The sequence below is a fragment of the Eschscholzia californica genome, unplaced genomic scaffold (genome assembly GCF_041429995.1).
Source record: "Eschscholzia californica isolate CP2 unplaced genomic scaffold, dmEscCali1.0.p SCAF_1, whole genome shotgun sequence".
NCBI lineage: Eukaryota > Viridiplantae > Streptophyta > Magnoliopsida > Ranunculales > Papaveraceae > Eschscholzia > Eschscholzia californica.
Window position 1 is genome coordinate 72,597,496 of NW_028238198.1, and position 17,087 is coordinate 72,614,582.

The 17,087-nt window shown below is 36.9% G+C and overlaps 1 protein-coding gene and 1 long non-coding RNA gene across 2 annotated transcripts; one reads left to right on the forward strand and one right to left on the reverse strand.

Annotated features, from left to right (window-relative positions):
• Positions 1–4,267: 4,267 nt before the first annotated feature.
• Positions 4,268–6,626, reverse strand: LOC147568938 (uncharacterized). The gene is made up of 2 exons (XM_086655357.1): positions 6,312–6,626; positions 4,268–5,340 (listed from the first exon to the last, which is right to left on the reverse strand). Exons 1-2 carry the CDS (start codon positions 6,624–6,626, stop codon positions 5,170–5,172), a joined length of 486 nt encoding a protein of 161 aa, XP_086511483.1. The 3' UTR covers positions 4,268–5,169.
• Positions 6,627–8,208: 1,582 nt separating this feature from the next.
• On the forward strand, positions 8,209–10,206 carry LOC147568939 (uncharacterized). The gene is made up of 2 exons (XR_015231151.1): positions 8,209–8,321; positions 9,958–10,206. It is a non-coding gene; the product is annotated as an uncharacterized LOC147568939 (long non-coding RNA).
• The last annotated feature ends 6,881 nt before the right edge of the window (positions 10,207–17,087 follow it).

A 17,087-nucleotide genomic window follows, 5' to 3' on the forward strand; every position in this document is an offset into this window, starting at 1 on the left:
TTTCAAAAAGCAGAAGTCACGATTTTGTAGCATTTATATAGTTGCTTTTTAAAAGCTAGGTATGAAAATAAAATAAAATATTTATATTTTTCGTCACCATCAATAAACACCCACCACCATCACAACCACTTCACTACCTCCATCACAACCACCCACCACCTTCGCCACCACTCTACCACCGTCACCGACGCTTCACCCTCTCCTCCGCAATTCCACGACTTCGGACGCAACTTATCCTCGGCGCAACTCCATCACCATTGTTCCAGTTTCGCCCCAACTCCATCACCACCACAACCACTTCACCACCACACTATACCACCTCCCCCGACACCATTTCACTGTCGTCATTGCAACTTTACATTTAAAGAGAAGATGAAAATGAGAAGTAAACAACTGACATTTAAAGTTGGTGGCCAATACGTGGACAACCGTTTTTCTTAGATGTTTTATTTTAACTCCTCCCTTTTTTTTCCAAAAACCTTAAGTTTGGTCTTCTTTTTCTACTACTTCTTCATCACCAACACCCAAATTTCTACTTCCATAACCCCAAGTTTTAATATCAATATCTTCTTTCAATAAATCTTCAACTCCTTGACAAGCCAAGAACAATTACTGCATCGTGGAATCTAAGCTTTCAGGAACGGTTAGTTCTTCCTGGATTGAGTTTTTTAGATTTGGATCCTCCCAAAACTGAATCTGTATTTCGTCTTGGGCCTCATGAAGATTGTCTTTTGAAACTAAATTTCCCACTTTTCCTCACTCAACCTGTTGAAAATTGCCTTGAAATCCCTCTTTTAATTGAGCCATAACATCCGTCTTCTTAAACCCTAACCCACAAATCAACTCACTCAAATACTCATAATCGAAATTTCTCACACATTTCTAAGATGAAATTAATCATATCCCAGGCAAATTTGGCGGGAAATTTAAGGATTTTGTTAAAGAAATCAAGGTTTTATCATCATAAAGCAAAAACCTCAAAATACAAATAGAAAAGATGCAAAATTTTCAAGGCTATTAAGGAAACAAAATCAAATTAGATTGTGAAGTGGTAGAAACTATAGTTTATTTTAGTAGCAGTAAAAATAAGAATTAGACTGAGAAGAAGAAACAATCTATTATATAAAACAGAAGGGAAAACGATGACGGGGACAAACCCCTTTTCTTAATTATTAATATTGTCTAGAAGCCCTTCTCAAAATTTAAAATATAGTCCTTCGTAGAAATAAAGTTACTTATTTAAAAAACAATAATTCTTTCCTTCTTAGAAATAAAAATTCTAATTTAAGAAAAAATCTATTATATAAAACAGAAGGGAAAACGATGACTGGGACAAACCCCTTTTCTTAATTATTAATATTGTCTAGAAGCCCTTCTCAAAATTTAAGATATAGTCTTTCGTAGAAATAAAGTTACCTATTTAAAAAACAATAATCTTCCTTCTTAGAAATAAAAATTCTAATTTAAGAAAAAAAAAAAACAAAATAAATTTCAAGGGTTAAAAAAAAAATTAAAATCTCTTTCTCTCTCTCTCAATAAAATAATAACTAATTTAAGAGAAAAGAAACAAAAAATAATAACTAATAAAAATCTCTCTTTCAATAAAATATAACAATAAATTTCGTAACATTTGATTGATACAAGTGTTCGTGCCCTAGGGCACGGGATATACTCTATATGACTGAGACAAACATCCTTTTTTAATAAATGATATTGTTTAGAAGCTCTTCTCAAAATTTAAAACAAACCATAAAATATTAGTGTAAAAAAAAGAAACAAAATAAATTTCAAAGATTAAAAAAAGAAATAAAAATCTCTCTCAATAATCTATATACTAAAACAGAAGGGAAAACGATGACTGGGACAAACATTCTTCTTTAATAAAGGATATTGTTTAGAGAGAAAAATAAAAAACCCCCCACCTCACCTCTCTCTCTCTCCACCTCATCTTCTCTCTCCCTACCATTATCTCTCTCTCTTCTCCGATTAGGTCGCCGACCAAAATTTTTTCAGCGACCTTGAAAAAAAAAATTTCACTCACTCTCTCTCTCTCTAGAAACTCCGGCGAAGGGGTTTCCATTCGTCGGAGTTCCGGTATGTTCTTCAACAGACCGGAACTGGTATGTTCTTCAACAGGCCAGATCTGGTCTGTTGAAGAACAGGCCAGTTCTGGTCTGTTGAAGGGAAACCCCTTCGCTGGAGTTTCTAAAGAGAGAGAGAGTGAATTTTTTTTTTTTTGTTAATGGTCGCCGACCGGAAAATTTTCCGGCCGGCTACCATTAAAATATAGTCCTACGTAGAAACAAAGTTACCTATTTAAAAAACAATAATCGTTTCCTTCTTAGAAATAAAATAACTAATTAAAAAAAAAATTCAATGGTTAAAAAATGAAATTAAAATCTCTCTCTCTCTCTCTCAATAAAATAATAAAATAATAACTAATAAAAATAATATAAACAAATTGTTTTTATTAGTTAATAAAAATAATAACTAATAAAAATAATAAGAAACAATAAATTTTGTAATATTTGATTGATACAAGTGACGTGCCCTGGGGTACGGGATATACCCTAGTGATAATTAATTTAAGAGAAAATAAACAAAAGAACAATACAAAAAAATAATAACTATTAAAAATATCTCTCTCAATAAAATAATAACTAATTAAAATCTCTCTCAAGTGTCCGTGCCCTAGGGCTCGGGATATACCCTAGGGCACGGACACTTGAAATTAGTACTAACTAATAAAAATCAATAATTGTTTCCTTCTTAGAAATAAAATAACTAATTTAAGAAAATTAGAAACGATATAAATTTCAAGGGTTAAAAAAAGAAATTAAAATATCTCTATCTCTCTCAATAAAATATAACAATAAATTTCGTAACGTTTGATTGATACAAGTGTCCGTGCCCTAGGGCACGGGATATACCCTAGTAAAGGAATAAGAATAAAACTAAGAAGAAGAAGATGAAGAAGACAGTAAGGTTTTCTATTTTTAATTATCATTTTTGTTAATGGTCCACAAGTTAGTAACGGTTAGTATTTAAGACTTTATGAAGTTGCCCGCTTATTAAATCAAAGTCAACTAAGTCAAGCATAATTGACTCGTACGCGGCCCAAAAATAGTTGTCTATATAAGAAAAACAGTTGTCCACGTATTGACCACCTTAAAGTTTAGCTCTTAAAATAATATAACTTTCGTTTTAATCTTAACCATTAATTCAGACGACTTAGATTTAAAACGTACCCTTTAAGATTCTAACAAGAAGTTCCAGATCTTCAAAGTTTTAATAAAAAAGTTTCAGAACGTAATGATCTAGAACTTTTGATGTCCTAGACCTTTAAAAGTTCAAAGATTTTAAAGTATCTAAATCTTTAAAGTTTTAATCATTTATGTGCTAAAACGCTTAAAAGTTCTGAGATCTGTGGAGGTCTGGAACAAAAAAAATATAGTAGAAAAGTTTTAACGAATAACAGACCCTTAAAAGCTTTTAAGTGAACTTCTTTTCTTTCTTTTTTTTTTTTTTTTTTTTTTTTTTTTTTTTTTTATAAAGAAACTTCGACATACTAATCAAGAAGAGGAGTACATGACTGCAGCTTGGATTCAACGGGATCTTTATGGCGCCAATACTCGGAAGCATTGTGTTGCCTAGACCAATTAGCTCGTTTTCCCGGTTCCTTGTTAAGGATCTATTAGCATAACAGAAAGTATAAGATTAAAAAACACTCGTAAAAGTTTCATCTTCTTCAAAAGATGTAATGAAGTCCAATGAGCTCGAGATTTGTCATTTGATTCTCCTTTCAGATGTAATATATGATATTAACTGAATCACTAAAAAAGGCCACTTCTTCTCGTTCGAGGCAATGTCCCATTGAATAGCTTCCATGAGAGCCATTGCTGCCCCTTTATCTATAGTTATGCATCTTGATATTGTTGCTTTGTATGGGACACAATTTCCTGTGTTAACATAAACAACAAATGTCAATCCAGCAGGTTCAGTAATTAATTTAAAAGAAGCATCAAAATATATCTTAGTGATTGAAGGTGGCATTGAATCGATGTTTTCTTGGATAACTTACTAGGATCAAGCATCAAAATACCATCATTTACTTTCGAATCATCTGTCTGAGTTACCGGATTTGAACAACAACAATGTACTCTTAGACTGTCTTCGCGTCAATGGGCATCACCGACAAACGCCTATGCCACTAACATTACACAATAAGTATAGGAACCGCGCTTAGTTCCACAGCGCTTGATAACCGTTTCCAAAGCCATCACCATTATTTATATCTATACATAAAATCACACAAGTTCGGTTCTAATAGAAAAAAATATCAAACCAACTAACACAAGATGAAGTTCAATTGGAACTGTTAGAACAATATAGTTGGTGGTTATAGTAGTTTCTTAAACAAGGATTATCAGATTCATCATGAACTTGTACATTAGTAACCAGATCCCACAATGTTTAACAAACAAACAGAACTTCCTCGAGCTCCCGATCTTCATTTCTCCATCGTTTGGTTTCAGCAACAACAAAATTTGAAGTCCTTGTCTCTGCAAAACTGTCTGGAAGAAATTCGATAATCTTTGCTTTTAAACATTTGAACTTCGTAGACGTTCGATAGTGTCATGAAAGGAAACGTTATATGTTCCTTGGTAAGTTATCGGTAAGAAAAGAACTTTAGCAGAGAGGATTTCGTTTGTCCGGGTCACAAACATCGTTCAATTTCTTCTCATCTCTTTCTTCTGCATTTCTGACCTCAACTTCAATTACAGATTTCGTAGATTATGTTCGATAAGGCTTCTTCAAGTTCCACGAGAAGTCATCCACGCTTCAATATATTTACAATCACAAATTATTGTTTGATCTCTATCAGTATTGACCCTTCTGTCATCTCTTGATTCTCTTTCATGAACAGCACCAACTGAACTTCAAAACCACTAGCTTCGGCACTACAGTTGTTCCGTTAGACGTCGAATAAGAATGTCGTGGGAAGGAGTTGTTGATCGGGGCCTTTCAAAATCCTGAAAAACGTAATCCTTATTTACGACTCCGATCTACTATCTGGTTTTGGTTAAATGTCTTGTCAGATATTGCTGAAGGATGAGCTAAAGAACTTTTGGAGAGACCTTTTAAACATTTAGTATCTGCTACTTTAAGCTAGATGGTGTTCGAATATCCAGAGTCTTCCCCAGGTTCAATATCATTGTTGTACAACAGAAGTGTAGACTTTTCAGGCTTTTGCCCTTCCAAGTTCTGAAGTGACGACTGATGTTGCGTTCCTTTGCCCAAACTACCCTTTTTCTGAGCTTTCGCAACTGTGATTTCGGCCTGAAAATCAATCAGTATTTGCTCGTAAGATTAATCGAAACTTCATATGCTACCCAAAAATTTAAAAGCATGAATATGAATATAAAAGCACGAAAATTAGCTCAATATAAGAATATATTCCTCAAAATGATAATCATTTTAATTGGACAAGGGGAAGACAAATGATTATGAAGTTGCACCGTTTTGGGCTGTCCGGTGCAGTGTTCCTTCATTGACTGGTATAGTTCATCCAAAGATTATACGGTCCAAACTGTAGTTTGCTTAAGTTAATCAACTCTAAAGCTATATTGAGAGACAGCACAAACGCCTATCCTTATCGAGTGCTCAAGCAATTGTTTTCATTTCTTGGCTCCTATCCTGGTTTTGTGACAACAGTTCTGCTTCGATGATTTTCACCATCATCAACCATCATTTTATGTTTCCACAACAAAAAAACAGCACGGAACTTTCTGTTAGACCCCGAAACATTCATTCATATTATGAATTTATTCTCTTCATAGCACATAATGGATTCAGCTAGTTCAGAGTCAAGACTTTTTATACATTCAAAATTGATGGGTTCTTCATTCGTGTTCAAATATATTGTACAGGCACAAAACCTCCTATATCTTGTTGAAGATATACTAAAATTACGGGTAAGGAAGTCTCAGAGTCTAACATTTCATCGGCCCTAAGTGACCGAATATTACTAACTCACTATATCTGCACAGAAGAGTTCCACATGCAAGACCCATTCACCACCTGTTGATATAAAATTACTTCATTTTAGCATCATACTCGATTGACCCAATCCTCGAATGTTTCCTAAACAATTTGCAGCTAACGACCTGAGGAGATTAACTTCGATAGTATAAACAACCAAAGATTATACTCTGAAGGTTAAAGCAAATATAAATGAGGACATAAATTAAGAATAATTTTTTTTTTGTTGAACTAAATTAAGAATAACTTACTAGGAACAAAAAATATACCTTTCTTTTCTTAGTTACAGGAGGAATTACTGTAATGTTTTGCGCTCTAGATTTACGACCTCTTAGCTTGAATTTCAGTATCTGTCCTTTAACTAGCACAATCTTGTTTTCTGTTTCGTTATCATCTGTTGGACTCTTTGTCTTCTTTTCCATAGACTTAGCTCCACTATCATTTTGCAGTGAGATTTTGCTTTTAGTTGCATCTCTTACGGCACCGCCATAAATAACATGTTGATCAATGGCCCAATTCGATCCGTTAATCTTGTCGAGCTCCTCCAGAGTACAAGGCCTTGCTTTGGACAAAATATCTACCATGGGTTCACTGTGATAAAAATAATCAAGCCCCTTCCTAAACAAGAATAACACCCACCCTTTCCGTGACTTATAAGTAACAACAAAACATCTGATTCTTACCGGCTTTCTTACTAGTGTCTACAAAAGCACGAACGACTTGTATGTGAATCAAAGAGGACTAGTATTGAACATGAAATCATGGAAAGATTGCTCAACATGTGCGGGAAATAGAGGAAAAAAAAAGACACACATAATCAATTGGAATCACTAAATCTCTAATGTATCAAGATAAGAGCTCCAACGAAGTGTAATAAAAATTTCAAGATAGTAACATAGAATATAAACAGGGCTTAAAGATGATTAATGAAGTTGTAATCCACATCTCTATATGATATAAAGCACTAAAATTGTGAAAGTCGAAAATCGAAAGTTTCAAGTAAACTAATACTTATACAATACCAAGGAAATCCTCCAAGACCAACCTATATACAAAACCCTAATCCTAGTAAAGTTGAAAAAGCACTAATAACATATACACATACATTGGTAATAGAATTGGCATTTCTAATCACACTTACTAAATCAAAACTAGGTATCAAGAAGGATTAAGTAAAAGAATATCAACAAAACTATGATCAATTCTATATGTGATGAACCAAGAGCATAATTACAGGAAAAATTGTAAGTAAGATCCACATACCTAATAGAGAATGAGTTGCTAATGGCAATTGGTGTATCATCAGCTGAACCCATTTGTTGTAGTTTCTTGAAGATTCTACAATATGAGCTTTTTGAGAAATTTTAAGAACCCATGATTCAAAACTAGAAAATGGAAGTAACCCAGAAAAGATATGATCTTTTGAGTTGTTGCAAACAAAGATTAGCTGAAAAAGTTCATAAAATCATGAACTTTTATCAGTCAACATTCATTCAATAAAGTGTATGATGAACTCAAAGGATGGAGAATCTGAAGATCAATTTAGGTCATAAACTGAAAACCCAGATGGAAATAGTAGAAGGAAGACAAAAGGGAATAAGTAATGGTTGATCTTTTGAAAGATGTATGAGGGTTTTACAGAGTAAAATGAGAGAGTGTGTGTGTGTTTGTTGGAGAGAGAGAGAGAGAGAGAGAGATGGGTTGCGTAGGATAAGAAGAAGTGCATAAATGGCGTAAAGTATAAAATGTAGGCTAAGAAAGAGAGAAAAGAGGCTTTTACTCTTCTGGTAATTAAAGCGAATTGGCACTAATCTTTTCTGGTAATAAGAGTTGAAGATGGGTATGGTATAGTTTTAGCAATTGAAAATGGTTTAAGATCTGAAATATAAATATAGATTGCCGTCAAAGTAATTTGATTAAAATGTCAATTGCACTAATTTCCTATACAAGCAGAACAACAATGACACGTCCATGTACCACGACCTATACAAGCAGAACAACAATGATACACCCATGTAACACGACTTATACAAGCAGAACAACAATGATACGTCCATGTACCACGACCTATACAAGCAGAACAACCATGATACGTCCATGTACCACTGCCACCAAAGCCCAACCACAACCATAATGTTGCGCCCCTATACGGCACCAAACTATTATGGGTCTCTCACCCACATACCCGACACAAGCACCAAACCGGCGATATCAAGGAGCCGACCCATGCAACCCATGCAAACAAGATCTCCTCCATGATCTTAACCAACTTAGATTTGGTAAATATCTTTTGTATCTTGGTAAATATCTTTTGTATCCTTAGTTGTACTTATCTTTGTTAACCTATATATAGTTTCAATTGTAACCCTAATAACTTACAGAGAAATATCATTGAGTTTACTCATTTACTTTGGTTTCACTTTCTCTCCCTCTATCTCTCTCTGTCGACCGAACTACTCTCTCTCTCTCTCCATTCCTCTCGGTTCTATCATAATCAAAGTGGGTTAATCCACTTCACATGGTATAAGAGCCATTTCTCTCATTTTTTTTTCAATGACAACTCCAGAAGATATCACCTCTGAATCAATTATGCAAGCTCCTAACCGAGTTCTATCTCCTTATGATGTTCATCCTTCCGACTCACCAACTACGGTGATGATAACGCCTCTACTTAGTGGAGATAACTATCCGTCTTGGTCTCGAGGTATGACCAAAGCTTTACGAGCTAAAGACAAGCTCGGCTTTGTCAATGGAACCATTCCAAAACCAACCAATCCAAACGACCTCCACTCGTGGGAACGTTGTAACGATTTGGTGGTTAGTTGGATCACAAATTCCATTGCTCCCGATCTCCGTCAATCTGTCCTTTATGATGATGTTGCCTCAGACATATGGAAAAATTTATACGATAGGTTTTATCAAACGAACGCTCCAAAAGTGTTTCAACTTAAAAGAGCGATTTCGTCACTTAAACAAGAAACTTCCGATGTCTCTTCCTATTTTACTCGTCTTAAGTCTCTTCAAGACGAGTTATTGTCTTTAATGGCTATTGATCCGTGTATTTGTGGTCATGGCAAATCGATCCTCGATCGAACTAACCAGGATCGTGCCATGGAATTCCTCCAAGGTCTTCACGACCGGTTCTCGGCTATTCGAAGTCAGGTATTGCTTATGGATCCTTTTCCATCACTTTTGAAGATCCACTCTCTTGTTAAACAAGAAGAGATTCAACAAAACATCGTGAACTCTTCCGTCATTAATGTTGAATCGGCTTCTTTAGCCGTCGGTCATAACAACTCTCGGTTTGGAAACCGTGTGGACTCCTTTGATAAACCTCGTCCGAAACGACCTCGTCCATTCTGTGATTTTTGCAAACTTCATGGTCACCTTCAACAGACTTGTTACAAGTTACATGGTTACCCACCAAAGACCAAAACCGGTCCATTGGCAGCCACGGTTTCCTCCATTGCTCCTGACGCAGGGGTGCCTGCAGCAACAACCATGTCACTTGATCAATACAAATACCTATTGACACTCCTGGACCAGCAAAGAAATACTCAAATGTCACTGTCTACAGGCACCTCCACTATGCAAGACCCGGCGGTCAACATGACAGGTACGTCTTCTCCTTTGTTCGCTACTTGGGTTGTTGACTCGGGGGCGGCTAAAAACATTTGTTCCGATCTTTCTTATTTTTCATCCTACTCATTGGCTCCCGACAATTATTTTGTTCGACTACCCGATGGTACTCGAGTAAGAGTTCACAATATAGGTTCAATTAAATTCACTCCTACATTGTTTCTCCGTAATGTTCTTCATATACCCTCTTTTAAATTTAACCTCATCTCCGTTTCCGAAACTACTAAATCACTTAATTGTGAAGTAATTTTTCGATCTTCTCATTGTGTCTTTCAGGACCTACGGAGGACAAGGACGATTGGACTTGGTGAATGTCACGAAGGACTATACTTACTTCGCACGGAACCTAGGATCTTTTCAATTTCTAGTTCTATTAGTAGTAATAATATTAGTTCTTTTGATTTATGGCATTGGAGGTTAGGTCACCCTTCGGTTTCTCGTTATAAGTATTTTATTTCCCGTATTCCTTGTATGCGTTCTACTATTATGAATAATAATAAAGTTCCGTGTGTAATTTGTCCACAATCCAAACAAACACGATTACCCTTCCCACTTAGCACATCTAAATCCACTCACCCATTTCAACTTATCCACGCGGACGTGTGGGGACCATTTTCGACTCCTTCCACGTCCGGGTGTCGCTATTTCCTCACCTTAATCGATGATTTTTCTAGGTGTACATGGATATATTTAATGCATAATAAATCGGACACTACAAATTGGATCACACATTTTTTTAATTACGTAACGACCCAATTCAATAAAAGAATCCATTCTATTTCTTCGGGGAATGGTAATACTCTATTTCCTCAAATTCAAATATTTCGTTCCGATAATGGAACGGAATTTATGAACAAGGAACTACAAAATTGGTTTTCCACTCAAGGAATATTACACCAACGTAGTTGCACTTACACTCCGCAACAAAATGGTGTCGTTGAGCGTAAGCACCGACACATTTTAGAAGTTGCAAGATCCCTCCGACTTCAAGCAAGTCTTCCATTATCCTTTTGGGGTGAATGCGTCTTAACGGCCATCTATTTAATTAATAAATTACCAACACCGGTTCTTAATGGTCTTTCTCCACATGAGAAATTACTTGGATCACCACCTACCTTCTCTAACTTTCGGGTATTTGGTTGTCTGTGTTTTGTACGAACACCAAAACCCGCTACCAAAATGGATCCTCGTGCCAATCCGGCAATTTTTTTAGGTTACCCACATGGACAAAAAGGGTTCAAATTGTTTGACTTACGATCCCGCCGTATGGTCATCTCTCGTGATGTGGTCTTTCACGAATCCACGTTTCCAATGTCATCTAATCCTTGTAACACACAAGAACTACAACGTCCCTTCATTTCTATAGAAGATGATGGCACATTCAACTTCCCAACAGTCCATCCTTCGGCCTTACCAGTCACTGGGGTGCCCACAGAGAGTTCCTCTTTGACACGACCACTCACTGGAGTGCCGATAAGAACTGACCAGACCTCAGGGCCGTCATCACCTGTGGTGCCCTCAGCCATTTTAGCTGACTCAGACGATCGTTCTGCAGACACCGCAAGCCCGGTCCTCCCATCACTTCCCACTGATTCTATAGGCACCTCGGCCAGTTCTTCGAATCGTGCTTCCCAACCGATCGAGAATCCCTCTGTGATTCCTATTTCCGACGAATCTTTGGTCACCACTGACCCAATTCCAGTCACCGAGGAAGTGGACACAACTCGTCCCTCTAGAATCCGGCGTCCACCTCCTCATTTGGACGATTATGTATGTGCCACTCCGACTTTCCCATTCTCCAATTCAAACTCTGATATTCCTTATCCTTTATCACATTCTCTTTCCGATAAATTCTTATCTTCGGATCACAAAATCTTCCTTGCCTCAGTCCTTTCGGAAAATGAACCCTCATCATTTTCTCAGGCCATGAAATTCCCACATTGGAAAGAGGCTATGACCAGAGAAATTGAGGCCTTGGAATCAAACAATACATGGTCACTTGTCCCTCTCCCTATGAACAAACGTCCCATAGGTTGTAAATGGGTTTACAAGATAAAATTTAAACCCGATGGCTCGATCGAACGTTACAAAGCCAGGCTAGTCGCCAAAGGCTATACGCAAATAGAAGGGCTAGATTATCATGACACATTCGCTCCGGTTGCTAAATTAGTAACAGTTCGTGTTCTCCTCTCCATTGCAGCCATCAAAAATTGGTCTCTTCATCAACTAGATGTTAATAACGCCTTTCTTCAAGGCGACTTAAATGAGGAAGTATACATGAAATTACCTCCGGGTTATTCCAACAAGGGGGAGACACGTGTTTGTCGCCTGAATAAATCAATATACGGCCTCAAACAAGCGTCTAGGCAATGGTTCTCTAAATTTTCTTCAGTTCTTTTACAAAAAGGATTTAAACAGTCCCTATCAGACTATTCCCTTTTCTCTTACTTCAAAGCAGACATAATTATTCATGTACTGGTCTATGTGGACGACATTATTATCACAGGTAATAATGAAATGGCCATTTCCAAGCTTAAATCCTTTCTTGGGGATACATTTTCCCTTAAAAATCTTGGTTTTCTTAAGTATTTCTTAGGAATAGAAGTTTCCCGCTCTTCTTCAGGCATTTTTCTTTGTCAGAGAAAATATGCCCTTGACATTCTTCAGGATTCGGGTCTGACTGCAGCCCGGCCTTCTTCATTTCCCATGGAACAAAAACTCCGTCTCAAATCAACGGATGGAATCAATATTCCAGATCCGACTCCATTTAGAAGACTAATGGGTCGCTTAATTTATCTTACAGTTACACGACCTGATATTTCATTTGCGGTCAATAACTTAAGCCAATTTATGCAGCAACCAACCACTGCTCACTTAGAAGCTGCTAACCGAGTCCTACGTTACATTAAAGGAACTTTGGATCACGGTATTTTTCTCTCCGCAACCAGCTCACTCCATGTTTCTGGCTATTGTGATTCAGATTGGGCTGGTTGCCCTTCCTCTCGTCGTTCAACGACAGGTTACTTCACGATGCTTGGATCAAGTCCATTATCGTGGAAATCAAAGAAACAACATACTATAGCACGCTCCTCCGCAGAAGCAGAATACCGTGCTTTGGCAACTCTTACTTGTGAGCTACAATGGCTCAAATACCTTCTTAAAGACTTCGGAGTCGATCATCCTTCTCCTATGACGGTCCACTGTGACAATCGAGCAGCCCTTCACATAGCCGACAATCCAGTATTCCACGAACGAACGAAGCACATTGAAATAGATTGTCATCTGGTACGGGAAAAGCTCAAAACCAACCTTATTGTAACAAAGTTTACACCGACAACGGATCAACTTGCAGATATATTCACCAAACCTTTAGGAGCTGATGCGTTTTCGAAGATTATTGGCAAGTTGGGCGTCCTTTCTATTTCCGCTCCAACTTGAGGGGGAGTATTATGGGTCTCTCACCCACATACCCGACACAAGCACCAAACCGGCGATATCAAGGAGCCGACCCATGCAACCCATGCAAACAAGATCTCCTCCATGATCTTAACCAACTTAGATTTGGTAAATATCTTTTGTATCTTGGTAAATATCTTTTGTATCCTTAGTTGTACTTATCTTTGTTAACCTATATATAGTTTCAATTGTAACCCTAATAACTTACAGAGAAATATCATTGAGTTTACTCATTTACTTTGGTTTCACTTTCTCTCCCTCTATCTCTCTCTGTCGACCGAACTACTCTCTCTCTCTCTCCATTCCTCTCGGTTCTATCATAATCAAAGTGGGTTAATCCACTTCACACAAACCACCATAAAAAAAAAAATAGTAGGCATCACCACCTCAAGACCACAACAACCCATTGATCATGCCACCACAACCACTACAAAGTTTTGTGCGTTTTACAACTTAAAACTTAAATTTATAATTGCATTTGAAATTCATTTTTCAATTATTTATGTTTTTTGTTAAGAATGGGTGCAATACTTTTTTGAAAAGCAAAGCATAGAAAGAAGAAAGTCACAACAAGTAAAAGGGGAGGATTGAACAACCATCACTCTCTTAGAAGTTAAATACTTACTGAAAGATAGCATTCTAGTTGGACAAAAGATATGAAACTAAAAAAAGTCTTTTAGCACTTTATATCTACGAGATTAGAAATGTCATAGATGACGGCTTTTGATGTGTTTCTAAATTCCCTAATCTTTTGCTTCGTTTGTTTATAGGAAACCGACTAACTGCGAAAAAAGTGATTTCCCATATGACTTGTTTTGGTGGAAAACCACATGTGCTAGCTCTTATGCGATAAGAAATCATCTGCGAAAAAAGTGATCTCCAAGCTGTGAGCAAGCACTCGCATCTGAACAAGACATGCTACATTACCTTGATATTTACGCATCGCCGGCATCGGGCATCTCTTAACCATAAAAGTACCCCATCATTTGCAAATATCTTGAGTCTGTATCTTCCCCAAACAAGCTCTTCAACACAAAAGTGTACTTCTTTTTAGGATATTTTACTCCTACAGATTCATGGACCACAAAAGTTTTGGTGATTCTTTAGAAACCCCAAAAAAACAGACTTGACTGGGAATTCTCTCATAGTCGTGTATCTTAGATAGCGTAAATATAGTTTTTCTTGATGCAAAGTCGACCCACGCTTCTCCATGTTCACTCTGTCCTTTTTTTTGAAGAGGGTAAAATAGATTTCATTAATTGCAAAGGTTGCAACTACAAAGAGAAAACAAGAAAAAAAGAAAAAGATTACATGCTAATAAGAGCATCCCAGCTAAAAACTAATTCTAAAAAGGTGGTGGAGGACTTCCATTCTTGGTTTGTAGACCAGTAAAAAAGGAGAGCTTTGATCGAAATTATAAGATTTTCTACCGATTTACATTTTTCTTCGAAGATCCTTGTGTTTCTCTCTTCCCATAAGCTCCAAATTATAGCATAAGGAACTCCATATCTCAAGAAATTTTTCCTATCAAGCGACTTTGGGAGAGTATTTGAGTCGACTAAGTCCTTGAAACGATTTGACGAATTTGAGAGCTTGATAAAAGATGGGGTAAGGGAGTTCCAAATCTGATTTGAGAAAGAACACGAAAAGAACAAATGATCAAGAGTCTCTTCTTCATGGTTACAAAGAGCACACCTATTTGGGAAGATGAAACCTCTTCGCTTAAGAGTATCAAGAGTAGGAAGAGCTTGGAGATACAAAGCCCATAGAATAAAAGAGATCTTCGGAGGAATGATGTTATTCCATATATTCTTACTCGGAAAGTCTCTCTGGATGTTGGCTTTGTTCTTGGATGAGAAGAAATTTAAATGATGGTGATAAAAGGAGGAGACGGAAAACTCACAATTTTTGCTTGGAGTCCACGATCTGGTGGGAGAAGTTGAAGTATCCATAAGAGAGGTACTAGAGAGTTTAAGCAGCAGGTCTGTTGCCTTCATTGCTTCTGCTGCGGAACAGGTTCTTGAAAGATTTAAATCCCAATTATGAGAAGAGAAGTTACCGTTTATCACTTCTTCGACAGAGGCATCTTTAGTCTTACAGAATATCCAAATACTTTCTCTGTCCTTTCATTGGTGGTCTTTTTCTTGTACAAACCAAATATAAATCCCGGAAAGAAGACATGAGAGAGAGGTCCAGCCCTGCCGTCATGCCACTGCTCGAGACTTCCCTTCTCCATCTTTGGCCACAATAGCCTTTCTCCATTGGTTGTTTCTTGCCATTCGAAACTCTATGACCATAACCCCCATCAGGCGGACGTTCATTGTCTTTATTTCACTTCCCAGTAAAGCCAGGCCGCGTTGCTATTTGCTCATTGCTGCAAGCTCATTATTCTAATATAAAAATGGAAGAATGTTTTTGCTGCCAAATAGGCTAAAATGCACTTTGTTTTCACGCATCCAAGAATGCATGTTTGTTTCTTCCAAATGACCCATTAATCAACAAACACAATAGCAGGGGCGTGGCTTTTTTTTCGTCGTGCAAATATATTTATTACTTGTATAGTAAGAAAAAAAATTTAGACAAAAAGAAAATCTATTTATTGATCGTTTGTTTGTTTAATGCTTCACTGATCATCACTATCATGTATTTTTTTTTTTATAGGGAATAGTTGAATCATAGGTTATGATGAGGGATTTGCAACAAAAAAGAAAAGGTTATGATGAGGGAGATCACCTTAATGCCCCAATTGGCCCATTCACCTTTTTTTTTTGTTGAACTATTGGCCCATTCACCACCCCCTTAACAAATGGGTTGGATATATAACTGATGATATCTAAAAGTGGTTTCTCACATATCTAAAAAATTAAATTTGTGATTTTTGATTGATTCCAACCTAGTGCTGTAACGGAGATTCAGAGTGGATGGGGGAAGGCTACCTGCAAAGACACTTTTATGGTCAAATTAGTTTAGTGTGCATGTATGAATCAATTGAATTCGGATGAAATCCCATTTTGTAAGGCAAACTTTTTTTTGATGAAATAGCATAGCATTAAACAAACCAAGCGTACAGAACAGAGAAGCGTAAAAAGCAAAGACACTACAAAATATAATACATATACTATTGAAGTAAAGGCATTACAAATGCCGGCACTGAATTCCATTCTCTCCGTACTCCATGTCTTCTTCCCCATTTTGCTAACGCATCAGCTGGAGCATTGCTTTTTCTACTAATGTGAGTAAACTTGATTCCTGCAAAGTTGCTTTTCATGGATTGGATTTGTTGTATTGTCTTCATGGATTGCCAGTGTAGAGCAGTGATATGGCCATTAAGGTAATTGATTATTGCTTGATTGTCGCTTTCTATGTGAGCGTGAGATATATTTAATTGAGTCGCCCATTGCATACTAGTTAGTATCGCTAGTCCTTCACTTTCTTCCGCATGTTGGCTTCGCACTGTATGTGCTGCTGCTATAATGAATCTAGACTCATCATCTCTAATAATGCATCCTATACCTGCTGGTTCTTCGACTTTCGTGAACGAGGCGTCAACATTTAGCTTTAAATATGGTGTCGATGGAGGGCTCCATTTTTGTTTCTTCTTTGTTATCCTGCCTTTGCTATTGGTTATTTTTTCGAACTTAAGAGGCGTTATATTTGCGTTGTTAATTTGATCAATAATTTGTGGAGGATTCTTTTTGTTTGTGTTAAAACAATTATCACATCTCGCCTTCCAAATATGCCAAAGAATTTTGGCATATAGGCTAATAGTTTCTTCCTTGAGTGTTTTCCATTGTATGATCCATTGAGTAGTTGAGCTAATCTGATCTGTTCTCACATTATAGTTGAACCAAATTGCCTTAGCAACCGTGCAGTGCAAAAGCACGTGGTCAAGAGTTTCAATATCCTCACAATTAATACATGAGAATTGATCACCTATGAATTTGCCAATT

Coding starts and splice junctions, on each gene's coding strand:
- LOC147568938 (XM_086655357.1), bottom strand. CDS start 6,626: ATGGTAGATATTTTGTCCAAAGCAAGGCCTTGTACTCTGGAGGAGCTC. Junction 5,341..6,311: donor CTGTAACTAAGAAAAGAAAG/GTATATTTTTTG, acceptor ATTGATTTTCAG/GCCGAAATCACAGTTGCGAA.